The sequence below is a fragment of the Macaca mulatta genome, chromosome 13 (assembly GCF_049350105.2).
Source record: "Macaca mulatta isolate MMU2019108-1 chromosome 13, T2T-MMU8v2.0, whole genome shotgun sequence".
NCBI lineage: Eukaryota > Metazoa > Chordata > Mammalia > Primates > Cercopithecidae > Macaca > Macaca mulatta.
The window spans coordinates 91,371,537-91,388,070 of NC_133418.1; the positions used below are offsets into that span (position 1 = coordinate 91,371,537).

At 38.3% G+C, this 16,534-nt stretch overlaps 1 protein-coding gene across 1 annotated transcript; it reads left to right on the forward strand.

Annotated features, from left to right (window-relative positions):
- The first annotated feature begins 519 nt into the window (after window positions 1-519).
- FAM98A (family with sequence similarity 98 member A) lies at window positions 520-15,930 on the forward strand. Its single transcript, NM_001267029.1, has 8 exons — window positions 520-611; window positions 4,127-4,275; window positions 7,415-7,549; window positions 11,107-11,291; window positions 12,304-12,384; window positions 12,933-13,049; window positions 13,903-14,070; window positions 14,156-15,930. Exons 1-8 carry the CDS (start codon window positions 559-561, stop codon window positions 14,816-14,818), a joined length of 1,551 nt encoding a protein of 516 aa, NP_001253958.1. The 5' UTR covers window positions 520-558; the 3' UTR covers window positions 14,819-15,930.
- The last annotated feature ends 604 nt before the right edge of the window (window positions 15,931-16,534 follow it).

Below are 16,534 nucleotides of genomic sequence, written 5' to 3' on the forward strand. Positions count from 1 at the left end.
TCTGCACTTGGCCCGTCTACCCGCGTCCTAAAGACGCGAGCGCAAGAACTCTCCCTTTCTCCGTGACCCGCAAGCTAAGGCTAGCACATGCCAGCACCCTACGAAGAGCCACTCGATCTCCTGTCTGGGATGCAGAGACTCGGTTCCACAGCCGACTCCACCCGAGTCCCGAGACTCTCCAAGCTCCTTCCCGGCCCGCCTCGCCCCCTACATTCGCACATGCGTACACCCAATAAAGAGAGCCGAGAGCACTCCCCCTCGCGTGGTCCCCACGCCCAGCTGCCACGCAGCCGGTCCTCCTGCCCTTCTTTGGGCGGCTGGCTTCACTATGCAGTAACGCGCATGTGCAAAACTGCGGGCCCTGCAACTCCGTAGCGGGCAGGGGTGGGGCGGCCGGTGGGACAAAGTGTCTTGCGCACGCTCCGGACATGCGCAGTGCGGGAACTGAGGCGCCAGCTGTCGATTTGGAAGTTCCGGGGAAGTCGCGCATGCGCGAGTGTACGCGTTGCCGGCGAAGAGGGGAGCCTGACGACTCGGAAATTTGAATACCACAGTAGCATGGAGTGTGACCTCATGGAGACTGACATCTTGGAGTCGTTGGAAGATCTAGGGTAAGACTGTCAGGGCACGGGTCTCCCAAGCCCCAGGCTGCCGGCCCCCTGGGAACACCTCCTGCGCCCCAGTCTGAGACACCTGCCTCTCCACGCCGCACCCCGTGGCTCCTGGCTGTTGCTTCCCTTTGGCCCCGGCACCCCCAGTGCCACGTCCACTGTCTGCGCTGCTAGCTCGGGGTCCTCCAATCCCAACACCTCTAGGCCTGCCCGGTGCTCCCTGCAGCCGAGCTACCCGCAGCGTTTGTCAGTCATGCGTGTCATTGTCTGGGCTCTGGTTCTCGCCACCCCCACTCCCCGAGCTTCTCTCCTCGCTTCATCCTCCTGCCCTCCCCCTTAACCCCTCAACTCTAAAGGTTGTCAAAGTTGATTCTGCTTTGCTACTTGTTCTCCATATTTCCTGCTCCCATCTTGAGCCCCTACTCCTACCCCACCCCACTTTTCTCAAAATTTCGCCTTTGCCCAGTCATCTCTGCATGCACCCAGGCTTCCCTAAGCCACTTGTATGGGCGCTGCATCTGTTCCGCTAGCCAGCTCACTTGTGCATCTAACCTATCACCACGTCCCTGGGAACCACCAGCAGTTTGCCTTGAGTCTGTGATACTCTACCTCGTTGAGCCCCATTAGACCAGGGTCGTCTTCACCCACGAAGAACCTGCATATTTGTTTTGCATTTTGTCTCTCCTCCTCCTGATAGTTATTCAACCATAATTCATCAGTATCCAGAAATTGGAAATAGGGTTTGTTATCTCACTGGGTCACCCAGATCAGTGTACTCTATTAAACTTGAGAACGTGGACCCTCTTGGGCTAAATGTGGTTCCAGAAACAAATTGTATGGTTAGATATTTATCTACAGGTATGGTATCAAAACAAAGTACAGATTTAGCTAGCTGTATTTCTAAGTAACAAGTTCTTTATCAAAACTTTCTATTAGGTTTTTCCAAGACAAGGAAACTTTTGAGAGAAACCTTTCTTTAGGAAGAAACACCTTGAGGATTCCCAAAGTCTGCCTATTTGAATAATTTAGTACCCTAGTAGAAATTTTTAGGAACAGAAGTAGTCGTGCTTATCATCTGTCTTTGTCAGAGTGAAATAGCATTGTTCTCTTCTTGGAAACTTGCTCTGAATTTTCATAAATATTCCAGACTTTAGGGGGCTTCTTTCTTTCATTAGGGCATATGTTAAAGTCATTCAGCAGAATAGTCTCTTTAGTTGACATCTCAGACTAAATTGCTTGTTCACACATGAAACCATTCATTCATTAGGACTTTTTAAGGAACAGTTGCTTTGTGGCAGTGTTGGGCACTTAGGGTACGAAGTGAGGTGGAAAGGGGTTCACAGGATACTGGGAAAATACGCTGTGAGGAGCCCTGAGGAGGGTCCCTTTACTGGGAAAGGAAATTAAGTCCTCGAAGCTTCTTTCTGGAATAAATGACACTATAGTACTGAAGGAAGAGTGGAATGAAAGGAAGGGGGTAGACTTTATGAAATGTAGTCTTTCCGCATGGATGGTGGTCACTTAAGAATTGGCCACGGATGCTGTTTCTTCCCATTAATGTCTTTTTTTAAATTTTTGCACTCCTTTTTTAAACTTTTTATTCTTTTGGATACTATACAAGTAATTGTTACTGTAGTAATTGTAATCACATAACTACTTGAGATGGATTGTAATGTAAACCATGGATTTTCTGAAAACTGTTATAAATTTTAACCTTAACTACTTAGTTTGATGGCATTTAAACATTAAAAGTCAGCCTTAATTAATTGAAATGTACCTTTAAAGGATTCACTGAGAAATATTAGAATTAAATGACTCCCTTTTCTATTTATTTATTTATTATGAGATGAGGTCTCGCTCTGGTGACCAGGCTGGTCTTGAACTCCTGGGCTCAAGTGATCCCCCCACCTCAGGCTCCAGAATAGCTGGGACTGCAGGTATATGCCACTGATCCCGGCAAATGACTGTCTTTTATCTCTTACCTGGCACACAGTAGGAATTCAGTAACTACTTGTTGAATAAACTAATGAAGTCAAAATGTGAAACACGAGAAACTTCTAGGCCTAGCCTTTTGATTCCAGTGTCTAATAATATGCAGTTTATAAATCTAGATGCCAGACTACATGTGATCTCATTTTTTTGGTATATGATTTGTTTTCATTCTGCTGCATATACTGTATAAACCTGTAATCATATTTTAAAGGGATTGAGAACTGTCATTTCTCTAACATACCTGTAGTTCTAAACATTATATTACCTTTTTTTTTTTTTTTTGAGACAGAGTCTCGCTCTGTAGCCCAGGCTGGAGTGCAGTAGTGCGATCTCGGATCACTGCAAGCTCTGCCTCCCGGGTTCACGCCATTCTCCTGCCTCAGCCTCCCGAGTAGCTGGGACTACAGGCGCCCGCCACCTCGCCTGGCTAATTTTTTTGTATTTTTAATAGAGACGGGGTTTCATTATGTTAGCCAGGATGTTCTCGATCTCCTGACCGCATGATCCGGCCGCCTCGGCCTCCCAAAGTGCTGGGATTATAGGCGTGAGCCACCATGCCAGGCCTAAACATTATATTATCTTAAGCATATTTACTGTATCATCTTGAGTAAGCATTATTATCAATATATAAGAGAATATAAAGCAATATGAATAATATGTATTTAAGATTACTTGGAGTGACAAAGATCTTATATTTTAGAATATTGGTGATTGGAGTTCATTGTGACTGTCATCTTTTATGAATGTTTGAACATTTAAAAAATTTTAAAAATTATATTGGAATCAGTTACAAAGGATTAGGATTTAGACGCACCAGTTCATTAACTGGCCAATATTTATTAAGCTAACCTTGACATTTCTATGGTACTAGAATGTCTTACTAGTCTTAGCTGTCATTAAATTTATAAAAATGATATAAATGGTTAACCGGAAAGTTTTTACTTTTAAAGAAAGTCATTAAAAACCTAACCAAGCCTGGGCAACATAGTAAGAACCCATCTCTATAAAAAATAAAAAATTAGCCAGGTTTGGTGGCTTGTGCCTTCACTTCTCTTCAACCTAGGTGACAGTGCAAGACCTCATCTCAAAATAAAAACCTAATCTAGTTGTTTTCTGGAAAATTTTTAGAAAAGATAACCTAAGTTTTATTTCTGCAATAAGTTACAGTATAATTATTACTTGTTAATTTGCTTTTAATACTCCAGTTACAGTAAGAAAATAAACCTTTTTACAATGAAAGCTTTTAGTAAATGTACAGAAGTTGACATAATTTAGTAGTATATGCGACTCTGTTAGATACTCACCTACATTTTGAAAGGTTGAAATGCAGCTACCATTTAGCTGCTTTTCGTAATGGTTCAGTATAGTTCTAAATTTTGTTTATATTTGCCCATTTAAAATTGATCACATAACTTATCTTTATTAAATTATTGCTTATATAAATAAAACCATAGATATGTTTTATCTGTAATATATTAGGTGTGATTGTATTTTCTTCTGAAATGTAATTTCTTGCTTGCCAGTTACAAGGGCCCATTGTTGGAAGATGGAGCGCTCTCTCAGGCAGTCTCTGCTGGAGCCAGTTCCCCCGAGTTTACCAAACTCTGTGCTTGGCTGGTGTCTGAATTAAGAGTGCTCTGTAAACTGGAGGAAAATGTGCAAGCAACTAACAGTAAGTAAATGTTCACTTTTAGGTACAAAGTATAAAAATAACATTGAAGTATTGTCAACTGAACATTATCAATACTAAAGCTGAAAGTTCCAAGTTTTTTGTAAATGTAAAAAATTTGTTAAGGAGCCAAGATTTTTTTCCCTCCATTGTTTTTAGAGGTGATTCAGAAATTGAAATATCAGAATAAAGTCATGTAACTTAAAAATTCGTGGAGGCTGAAAATAACCCTATTACTGAGAAACAGAAAAAGGGAGACCACAAGCATAGAATATATGGACTTCCTATATTTTGTAAGATGTTAAATGTAAGATCCTAGATTGATGGCTAGAACTAGATACTGGGATATTTTTCTTTTAGGACTACCAGATTCTAGAAGCATCTATAGAATGTAGAGTAAATGCATAATTATTCTGTTATGCTTGGGGAGAAAGAGAACACTTTGTTAAGACATTTTGTTTATCATAAGAATGCATTGTTACATACATCACAGTGCGATCCAGGACGATCAAATTTATGGGTCTGAGAGCTGTTCTGCATTTACCAGTTTTGTTTTCACTGTTGCACTAGTTTGTCGACACTGCAAAAGAGGCAAAAGCTTGGAACCTAACACTCTACCATCTGGTTCCTTCCTGCTGTAGGTAAACCTATAATAGGAGACCAAGGAAAATACCTGTTAACCCACCCTTATGGAGAACTATACATATAATTCCTTTTTTTCCACATAATCACAGTTTGAAGAGCTCACGTTCTTGCATGCTAGTGTGTGTGTGTGTGTGTGTGTGTGTGTGTGTGTGTGTGTATATATATATTTTAAATTTTACTTTAAGTTCCGGGATACATGTGTAGAACATGCAGGTTTGTTACATATGGATACATGTGCCATTGTGGTTTGCTGCACCTATTGACCTGTCCTCTAAGTTCCCTCCCCTCACCCTCCACCCCGCAACAGGCCCTGGTGTGTGTTGTTCCCCTCCCTGTGTCCATGTGTTCTCATCGTTCAACTCCCACTTAGATGTGAGAACATGTGGTGTTTTTTTTTCTGTTCCTGGGTTAGTTTGCGGAGGATGATGGCTTGCATGCTAGTATATTTAATGTGTACGTGTTAGTTGCATTCAATTCTAATTATTCAGGAGAGTATAGTGTAACAATAATGACAGCAACAGCTTGCATTTATTGTGTACTCCCTATGTTCTAAACATTTTATATGTGTTAGCTCATTAAACCTCAGGGCAACCCTATGAAGCAGGTTTTATTACTGTCATACCTTTAACAAGAAAGCCCAGAGAATTTAAATACATTGCCTGAGGTCATACAACCTGTAGGGGTGAAGCCTGGATTCACCCCCAGAACCGTAGTCAAGTTCTGAGCCAGTGCGTTTAAACACCATGCTATACTGCCTCTTGACCAGATGTTTCAGAGACTGTAGGAACCTTTGAAAACACCAGTACTAGATGATACCTATTTTTAACCTGGAGCCCCTTTCTCTCAAATGAAACATGATACAGAAGCTAACATGTAAAACAGGTTAAAAGGTGTTCTAACAAAGTAGAGACGAGGTAGCTTTAGCCCACCTCTTTCCTTCTCATCTTCCAGCTGCCTCTAAAGGAGCTCTGTGGAACTCAAGGGCTCACAGATCAGTTTGCAAAATATTCATAATGTAGTCTTCCTGTATTACAGATTAGAAAATGGACTCAGGTGATCGAGTGACTCTCTCAAAGTTTGTTAATTTCTTCCCCTTTATGATATTGAATAGAGAACAATCAAAATAATGAGGAAAGAGCTTTGTTTTTCCTTTGGTTCACCCAGTGAACTCTATACCTTTTTTTATATGCTGTAGGAGTACAAGACTGTAAGTCATGTTGGCTGTCTTCAAATTTTGTCTAATTGAGAATGTTACGCACAAATTAAACAACTGGCGCTAAGTACAGTCCTTTTGTTTGTTTGTTTGTTTTTAGACAAGGTCTCACTCTGCCACCCAGGCTGGAGTGCAGTGGCGCGATCTGGGCTCACTGCAACCTCTGCCTCCCAGGTTCAAGCAGTTCTCCAGGTCAGCCTCCTTAGTAGCTGGGACTACAAGGCATGCACCACGACGACTGGCTAATTTTTGTTATTTTTCTTAGAGACGGGGTTTTGCCATGTTACTTAGGCTGGTCTCGAACTCCTGAACTTAAACCATCCCCCTCCCAAAGTGCTGGGATTACAGGCATGAGCCACCGTGCCCAGCCAAGTACGGTACTTAGATGCTGAACCACTTTGTGGTTCATAGAGAGAGGAAATCAGCAAATACACGGGTAAAGTTTCAGCCAAGTACAGGGAAGGTTTCATCAAGGAGCAAGGCCACTGGGCTTTGATGGATGGGTGGGATTTGCTATAGGGGAAGAGAGTAGAGGGCATATCTGTCACAGGGAATAACTTAAATAAAGGCACACAGTGGAAATGAGACTGGCTATTCATGGGACAGTGAGGAGACTGGCCTGGCATAAACAACAGATATTTGTGGAGGGAAAGTAGGTGATTATAGCTGAATATGCTGGAAAGATCTAACCTAAGCAGCTATGAAGAATCTTTAAAAGCAGAGAGAAAAAAAATAGATGAGATGAGGGAGGAATTAAGGAGCCATTAAAGACTCTCAAAATAAGGGAATGACCTAATGAATACTGTTTGAGAAAGAACATTTTAGATTGGGTTCAGTGGCTCATGCCAGTAGTAATCCCAGCACTTCGAGAGGCCGAGGTGGGAAGATAACTTGAGGCCAGGAGTTGGACACTAACCTGGACAATATAGTGAGACCCAGTCTCTACAAAAAAATTTTCTAAATATTAGCCAGGCATGGTGGCATACACCTATAGGCCCAGCTATTCCAGAGAGTAAAACAGGAGGATCCTTCAGGCCCAGGAGTTTGAGGTTGCAGGAAGCTCTGATCACACCACTGCACTCCAGCCTGGGCCTCAGAGTCCTTATTTCAAAAAAGAAAAAAAAAAAGAAGAAACTTTGCAGTGGTATAAGAAAGGATAAATTAGAAGGGAAAGAAACTCAAGTTATGAAAATCCTATTAACAATTTCAATTGTATATAATAATTGTTATGCTAATGGAAAAATAATCACTATCATTAAATAAGATTATTTTAATTCTTAAAAGGTCCGAGTGAAGCTGAAGAATTCCAGCTTGAGGTGAGTGGGCTACTAGGGGAGATGAACTGCCCATATCTTTCACTGACATCTGGGGATGTGACCAAGCGCCTTCTCATTCAGAAGAACTGCCTCCTCTTGCTCAGTAAGTTCCTGGCTACTAGAATATAGCTATTATTTTCTGTTTATGTTTTCCATGACTAGTAAACTGACCATGTTTTTTTGTTTGTTTGTTTCATTATGGATATAATTCAAAATTCATTTTAAAAGAAAACTTCCTTAAATTTCCAATTTAGGAGCTGAGGGTAGACGTGTGCACTGGTAGCGTTATTGTGTTCGTAACTGATACTCTCAGTATTTCAGCTTCAGTGGTACTCAGGCTGTTGTGCTTCTCCTAATGTGATCACTGGTAGTGTTGGAGTGATGCTTAAGTGTATGATCTTTACACTTGCATTTTAGAGTAGAAGCACATTTTTAAGTATACTAGGAAGATAGTGTGGAAATAATGGAGATTTTGTTTAAAAATTGATTTCTTTGAGGAGAGTAAGCATTTATAATAGTAGATATGGTTAATGGTTAATGTAAAGTATTTTGTCTTGTTGCTATTTCTTTGTGGTTGGATAATTGGGGATTTTGGTTTTGTTTGTAAATATTCTGGAATAATACTTGGATTGTTCTGGTACTTACTGATCATTCTGGGAAATACATTTTTATGAAAAGTTCTTTCCTTCCATGTTTTTTACATACTTACTACTGTTTTGTCTCTTCACACTGAAAAACAGTAAGTAGATTCACAAATTTTATTACCTTCTATAAACTTTCCAATAAATACAACCTATAGTCTTAACTCAGAATTTATGTAGCATTCTGAAGCACATTGACATTAAGCTTTGGTTAACTGGCTATTGTAGTTCTCATTAGGACAGATAATTCAGAGGATTTAAAAAATATTTGTCTTTACAACTCTGTTATGGTTTCTGAAAAAATGATACAACTTCAGTTTTTAAGGTTCAGTTAAAAAAAAAAGTGTTCATAGCCATTATACTTAGGCCCTAAGTTATTCCAGAATCACTTTTGTAACTTTCCCTTTGTCTGTCAAATGATTGTTATTGTGGGAATGTGCACGTAAGATTAGGTGTTGCTTTGATACTGATATTGGTGCTGGTAGTTCTTACATATTCATTTAATACTCTTCATATGGTATGATTTCTGTAACTGATTCAATAGCAGTGTACTCAGCTGAGTCTTCCGTTATAGCATTGCTTATCCTTACCAATATTTGGCACTTAGAGTATGTTATCGACATAGGAAGATAATAGCTGCGTGGAATGCTTACTAATGACCCTGAATAGCTAATTCTTCCAAAAAGTTCAGAGTTTGGCCTTGTTAGCTCTGATACTTATACAAACCACTTTGAATGTAAGTATAAAATGCCTTTCACACTTTTCTGTTTCTTAAGCAGACTTCAGTGAACATTATTTTGGACTCTGGGTCATAATTCTAGACTTTATTTTAATGTGCTATCATCACCTCAAAAGCTTTTCAAGAATATACAACTATTTGCTCTTCAATTAAATGGCTAAATCATCTAGTGGTCACTCACTTTTTATATTCTTCCTATATATATGTACACACTGTTTTCCTCTTTATCTTTGCTTCTGCCGATTCTCCCTTTCTAAAATATTCTCAGTTTGTAACCTCTCTTTATTCTAGCATTTACCTACATGTACTCATTTTCTGCTTGGTCTGTGTAAATATTTCTCATCTTTCGAAGTACCGGTTGTCACATCTGGATGCTATAATTTTACTTTTCCAGCACCCTTACCTCACTAATTCGAATCTTTTATTACATTGTATTTTAGGGGGGAAAACAAACCAGCCTCATTAGAATTGTTGGTAAAATAGAATAGCCTTTGAGTGAGTGGCTGAAAAGCTCTCATGTATCAGATTAAGGACTCTGGCTCTTTATTAGCCTTTTGTGGTTCTCAGAGTGTTACCCTTATGTAAATTAAGTAAGATATCTGAGTTCCTAGTAGATGAAGAACTATTCATCTTTTATTTTTGCATATATTCTTTATTCCTAACTAGATTGTAGGAAGAGATCATCTTTTTGATGTTTTAAAAAATTTTATCTTCAGTGCGTTTCCCAGTGCTTTGAACACATCGATTACGATTAAAGTTTTTTCACAGTAATTATATTGGTAACCTAATTTTGTGAATACCTGAACTATGTTATCCCAAATTTACAGAACCAATGTATTAAATCATATAGTATATGATTTTCTAGAACAAGAGTTGGCAAACTTTTTCTAAAAGGGCCAGATAGTAAATATTTTTGGCTTTGTGGCCCTAAGTTCTCTGTCACAACTACATACCTTTGCTGTTACAGCATGAAAGCAGCCATAGACAATATATAAATGAGTGAGTGTGGCAGTGTTCTAATAAAACCTTATGTATAAAAACAGTGGTTATTGTCATAACGGTGGGGTTTTACTATTTTGACGTTTTAACTCATAAATACAGTTTGCTGTATGGAACACGTTAAGATTTTACAGTGTCAAATCCATTTAGAATGACCTTTCCAGAAACTTAGATGTATTTATTGTTTTAGAACAGGAGTTGGCAGCCTTTCAGAAATGATTTGCTAAAATTATGGACTGTATCCTTCTAGCATTACATTTTGGGTATAGGAAATTTGATACACAAGTTGACTTTTTTCTACTTCTAATAGGACCTGAGAGCCTTGAAAATATCTTTTTCCAAAACTGGTTTTGTTATAATCTCAGAAGAATCTCATTTTGTCACATAACCGGAAATCCTAAGATTCAAATGATTCTTAATCATCTTTTATAAAAATTGAAATGTCCTTGGGAATGTTAAAGGAATGGGATTGAATATTTATACCTTCAACTGAATTACCTGAAGCAGATTGCAGCCCTCATTATACCAGGCTGAAATCAGCACACAAGGGGATGATACTGACACAAAGGGGACTATGCCAAGAAGTGCTTTGAAAGTTTTATTGTTGTTTTGAAGGGAATGGGGTGAGGAAGGTAGGGGGAAGGGAGTCCTGAGAAGAATATAGATGAAAGAGGGATCTCTTTGAACAGCCAGAGGGCGACATAAGAATTGGAGACCATGGGAAAGGAACTCTTGGGTGCCTTCCTGCTTCTCCTGTAAGTTAAGCTTTGACTTCTTATCACTGTTGTTTCACACCTCTTCTGGACAGGCTGTCTAATTATTGGGAGATAAGAGAGCAAGGTAGTTTTATCACTGATGCTCACAAGTAGTGAGAAGTAAAAAAAAAAAAAAAAAAAAAAAAAAAAGTCATTAAAAAGTCGTCACTTGCCACCTTTTCCAAAATTTTTAACAGATGCCAACCCCTGTTCTGGAGGTTCCTTAATACCAGAATTCAAGAATCCAAATTTTTAGATGTTACTTACCTCAATCCTTCGGTTTCAAAGGAGAATCGCTTATTTTAAAATTAACCTTTAAACATTACATATCGCTTAAATACCTGAATTACATAACCAGTTTATATCTTATTTCATTTGCAGGTGAAAGTGGTTTTTCTTTCTTGTTTTTATCCATTCTTGCAGCTTTAACAGTTACATATCATTAGGTCTATATAGTTGTGACTCCAGACTTATGACTATAACTATAGCTGTATCTCATTTTGAAATCTTATTTTGTTTACTTCAGCATACCTCATCTCAGAACTAGAAGCTGCCAGAATGCTCTGTGTGAATGCTCCTCCAAAAAAAGCTCAAGAAGGAGGCGGTAGTGAGGTCTTTCAAGAGTTGAAAGGCATATGTATTGCTCTAGGAATGTCCAAACCTCCAGCCAATATAACTATGTTCCAATTCTTCAGCGGGATTGAAAAAAAAGTAAGACCTTTAGTACCAAATTGTAGTGTATTAAAGGCATAGTCCTACATTTGTTTGAAATGAAGCAATTAATTTAATTTCTCTTAATGGGAACCGAATGTGCATATATTATTAAGTAATTGTTACGAAATGAATTTTGGGTTTTAAATCCTAGATGCCTTAAAGATAAACTAGTATGTTAGTCTTTTCCTAAAAACATGTTAGCATGTTTCTTTTTCAAAAAGGAAACTTTACACTGGTTTGCAAGCTAAAGTAACTAGATACAATGTAAAAAGGATTAAGATTTCAGTCCTTTTAAAAATTATTTTATCATTGAACTTTGATACAGTCAATTTAAAGTCTTTATCATTAAATGTTACCACCCTCCTCCCCATTGACTGGACAGAAAAGGATGTTAATATTTTTGTTTTTTAATCCAGTCACTTCTAACCTTATGCTTCAATTGACAAAATAGATTTGTTGACTGCTAACATAATCTAGTATGTGAAAGGAAATTAGAATTATTTTTATACTACACATTATCAGTTAAGATTTTCTATATAATTAATTAGGAACAAGCTATTTTAACAAAAAATGAGTGGAAGAGAATGGTATTTGTTATAGCAGAGTTATTCCCTGTATGTTTATCTGCTGGACTCTTAAGAATTGGTACATTTGCATTGTGGGGTAGACCAGCACCATGATGCACAAATTTGGCTGAACTCTACAGGGGAGCAGCAGTGTATCCATAGTCCATATTTTCCTGTGTGTTCATTCATCCATTCAGCAAATGTTCATTGAGTGCCTACTGTTGTCAGGCACTGTTCTAGGTGCAATGAAGGACTTCTGTAGGCGTGAGGAGTGGGACCAGTGAGTGTCTTTATCTTGTGGGTCTTTTACATTTGCATTTCAAAACATCCTCCACCTTTGCCTCTGTCAGGAATCTTTTGATGGCAAGATATGATGGGAATTGGGAAGATGAGGATGTTTTACCTTTAGAGTTTTTATTCATTTATTTATGTTTTTGTGTCAGTTAAAGGAAACATTAGCAAAAGTTCCACCTAATCATGTGGGAAAGCCTTTACTGAGGAAGCCAATGGGACCAGCCCACTGGGTGAGTAGTAATCATCTTGAGTAAACTTTGCAACGAACTATAGAGTTTATGATTTTCATGTCAACACTTACATTTTGTGCATTTTAAATTATGTTTTCTAATACGTAGTTTTCTAGTTGAATACCCTTAGAATCATTTTGTGAATCTGAGGATTTCTGCAGAATAATTTTGTGTAAGATTAGAAGCACTTTTCTCATAATTTGTAAATATTTCACACAGCTGATAAAAGTAAACTGAAATTGAGTATGATGCATGTTTCTCATTGCCAGATGGATTGCCTTCAAGCCAAAAACTTCATTGGGCTGAGTTTCACACAGTAAATTATGGGAAAGATAAATAAGAGTTGTGTATTTCACATATTCTTCATTTTGTTTTGAGAATCAGCTTTTTGTCACCTATCATTTCATTAATTGTTAGTATATTATATGGAATAAGAACTTTTGACTGTTAAATTCTGGGATCTCAGTTATGAATGACACAGACGTAGTTTTTGCCCTTTTAAATCAAGCAGATTTAAATTCTAACTAGTTTTTGAAATTTTGCTTCAGGAAAAGATAGAAGCAATTAACCAAGCCATAGCCAATGAATATGAAGTCCGGAGAAAGCTGCTAATAAAACGTTTGGATGTCACTGTACAGTCCTTTGGCTGGTCTGACAGAGCTAAGGTACACATTAAATAATTTAAAAGAGCAGACTATTTATAGACTTGGTCCCTGAACATCTAAACAATTTAGATACTTGGCAACTATGGGAGAAATACATAGAAGACACATGTAGGGATTTTTCCTTAGTGAGTTATTGAGTAGTGACTCTTTCAACTATTCAGCAATAATGAAAACATTTTTCAATTTTCTGTTTTTTAACATACCTGAATTTTACAGTTTTTATTGGAGAGAGTTCTTATTGTGAGAGAAATGGAGTTATTCTGAAAATTACTAAAAAAAAATTGATTTCAAATTACTTGTTTACTTTAACAATTCAATTTGCTAATAGAAGTTAGACATTGGATTTAGTATGATTTATAGAGAATTGAGAATTTGATAAGACTTAAGTTTTTTTTTTCAGCTAAATGAGACAATCCAGGTAAAGACCTTGGTCATTCAGCAGATACTTATTACCTCATAGAAACCAAAGATAGGAAAATTAAAAAGCAAAATTGTTGAAATAACTTTACATTCTTATATTTAAATAGAGAATATGAATATGTTCAATCTGAGACCAATGATGGGGGAACCTTTTTATCATGTTGGCCTCATAACCCTAAAGGGAAGCGCTCCCACTCCACCCCTGCCCTCACTGTCCCTGTCACTCCTTGTTGTGTCAACAAGTCTGGCAGCTGTACTTTTAAGGTAGTTCTTGTCTACATAGGAGCAGTAGTGAGTATATAACTTTTCCTACCATCTGGAGCCTAGTAAATATCATTATCAGATATTTTGGAGACTTTTAACTTATTTAATATGTGTTTCTTATGTCATTTTGAAAATTGATATTTCTCTTTGAACACTTTTCTTTCAACAGAGCCAGACAGAAAAATTAGCCAAGGTTTACCAGCCGAAACGTTCAGTCTTATCCCCTAAAAGTACTATTTCTGTTGCCCATCTTTTGGCTGCAAGGCAGGACTTGTCAAAGATTTTAAGGACAAGCAGCGGCTCTATAAGAGAAAAAACTGCCTGTGCCATCAATAAGGTGATTAGAGTACCTTTAATTTTTTCCAAATGCATTTATTTCTGTTCGTAAAATAAAAGTTTAAAATATCTTTCCTATTCTGTAGGTGTTGATGGGCAGGGTGCCTGACAGAGGTGGTAGACCCAATGAAATCGAACCTCCACCCCCAGAGATGCCACCATGGCAGAAGAGGCAAGATGGCCCCCAGCAGCAAACAGGAGGCCGAGGAGGAGGGAGAGGTGGCTATGAACATTCCTCATACGGAGGACGAGGAGGTCATGAACAAGGAGGCGGGAGAGGTGGACGTGGTGGCTATGACCATGGTGGCCGAGGGGGAGGAAGAGGAAATAAGCATCAAGGAGGCTGGACAGATGGAGGGAGTGGAGGAGGAGGTGGCTACCAAGATGGTGGTTATCGAGATTCAGGTTTCCAGCCAGGTGGCTATCATGGTGGCCACAGTGGTGGTTATCAAGGCGGAGGTTATGGTGGCTTCCAAACATCTTCATATACAGGAAGTGGATACCAGGGTGGTGGCTACCAGCAGGACAATAGATACCAAGATGGTGGGCACCACGGTGATCGTGGTGGTGGTCGTGGAGGGCGAGGGGGTCGTGGAGGGCGAGGGGGTCGTGCAGGCCAGGGAGGAGGCTGGGGAGGAAGAGGGAGCCAGAATTATCACCAAGGGGGTCAATTTGAACAGCATTTCCAGCATGGAGGTTATCAGTATAATCATTCTGGATTTGGGCAGGGAAGACATTATACTAGTTGAGGCTACCGAACCTTACATTTTGCTAGAGCTCAAGTAATAGAAACTTAGTTTCAGAATCCTGAATTCAGCACCTATTTTGAATTAATGTGAGACCACAGGTGGCAGGCAGATTCCTGCTTGGCATAAGCATTTGTAGGTCTTCATTCAATTCTGTTGGATTTTTTTATTGGACTTACATAATGCTGTTTATTTGAGAAACACATAACATCTCTCCTTTCTATGAAAAATTTTTTAAAAGGTGATTAAAATTGCCTTTAATTGACCAGTAGACTAATTCCACAGTCAGAACATGCATACTTTTTTGAAGCAATTACTTGAATAAGTAGTTTTCATGTTTTCAATATGCAGTTTTGAAAATGAGGATTCACCTAGACTTTTTTAGATTTACTACTAGGAAACCTTCCTCATATGAATAACCATTTATATGTGTTTTGCTTAAAGTATTCCAATGCCTATTTCCAAGCACAGTTCTGCCCCCGGTTGACTTTTATGCCACGTGTGCTTCATGATAGAACTTTTAGGTCAGTTCCTATTAAATGAGCTCTTCTGCAGATAGCACATTCAGTAGCCTTATTTTGTTGATGGAATACTGTATCATATGCTCAAATCTGAAAACCTTGAACACGGCCAAAATCCATAAAGATTATAAAAGCAAACTAAGTTGTGAACCTCTAGTACATGTAGGCATTTAGTTAAATATAGCAATTCAAACTGACCTGCATCCATCCAAAACAAATTCCTCCTTCAACCTTATTTTTACTTGAAATTTGCTAGAAGAAATAGCAAACCGAAATTTGTTTTATGCATGAGTTAATACCACTGGCTCAGCAAATACAAGTTAGTTTGCTTTAGGCAGGAGACTTTTTTTGTAATGGAAGAAATGCACTACAAAGTTAAGACAGATTTTTGCTAAGTGCAGGAGGCCCTTTATTATTGCTGCAGAAAACAAAAGCCTGGCTGAGTTGATGTTTTACATTCTCCCTTACTGAAATCTACATGACATGATGCTTCTTGCTGGGTTTTTGTACATGTAAACATTGTCAAGCTGTGAAAGAAAATGGCTGGAGGTGTGCTTTGTGTGAAAGGTGAGCAATAAAGTACCTGTTAAGTTCTCTCTTTGGTTTGAGTTTTATTTTAGCTACTGAATTATTCTGGACTCTTGCGTCAAGCTAATGAGCTAAGGCTTTTGTTCCCAAAGATTCTTGAGTATTTCCTTAAAATCTAATTGTAGTGAAAGGTGATTCTTACCCTAAAACCTTAAATAAATAGAAAAATGGCTCTTCAGGTTTTCCTTTTGTAAGAAGCAGCTAGAAACCGTCACTACTTATCTCTGGCCACTGGGTGTAGCTGTTGCTACACATACTAGGCAAAAATGTCTCAAGTTTTTAGGGTTTTTTTTGTTATTTGCTTCTCCATTCTTCCTAAGATTGGGGGACTTTTTTTTTAAAAAAGGAAGTAACTGAAAATATAAACATGTTTGTTAAAAGAGAAATTGTATTTTCTTTCTACTACTAAATTGGGCTTTTTAAAAGAATCAACTCATGCCATTTAAAATAATCTACTTGCTACTGAGATAAGCACATTCTTCTGATAACTAAAACCATCGCTTTTAACTTTACCTGTTTATTTTTCAGCTAACGTTTAAATTATTTTAAAATGTTCAAATTTGAAGACAATTTCAAGTATTTTATCATTAAATTAAGGTTTTAAGTTGTC

Bases quoted from the DNA above. Each gene is read 5' to 3' on its own strand.
- FAM98A (NM_001267029.1), top strand. From the start codon at position 559: ATGGAGTGTGACCTCATGGAGACTGACATCTTGGAGTCGTTGGAAGAT. The intron at 4,276-7,414 runs GTAAGTAAATGT...AATTCTTAAAAG, and splicing joins AAATGTGCAAGCAACTAACA to GTCCGAGTGAAGCTGAAGAA. The intron at 14,071-14,155 runs GTGATTAGAGTA...CCTATTCTGTAG, and splicing joins CTGCCTGTGCCATCAATAAG to GTGTTGATGGGCAGGGTGCC.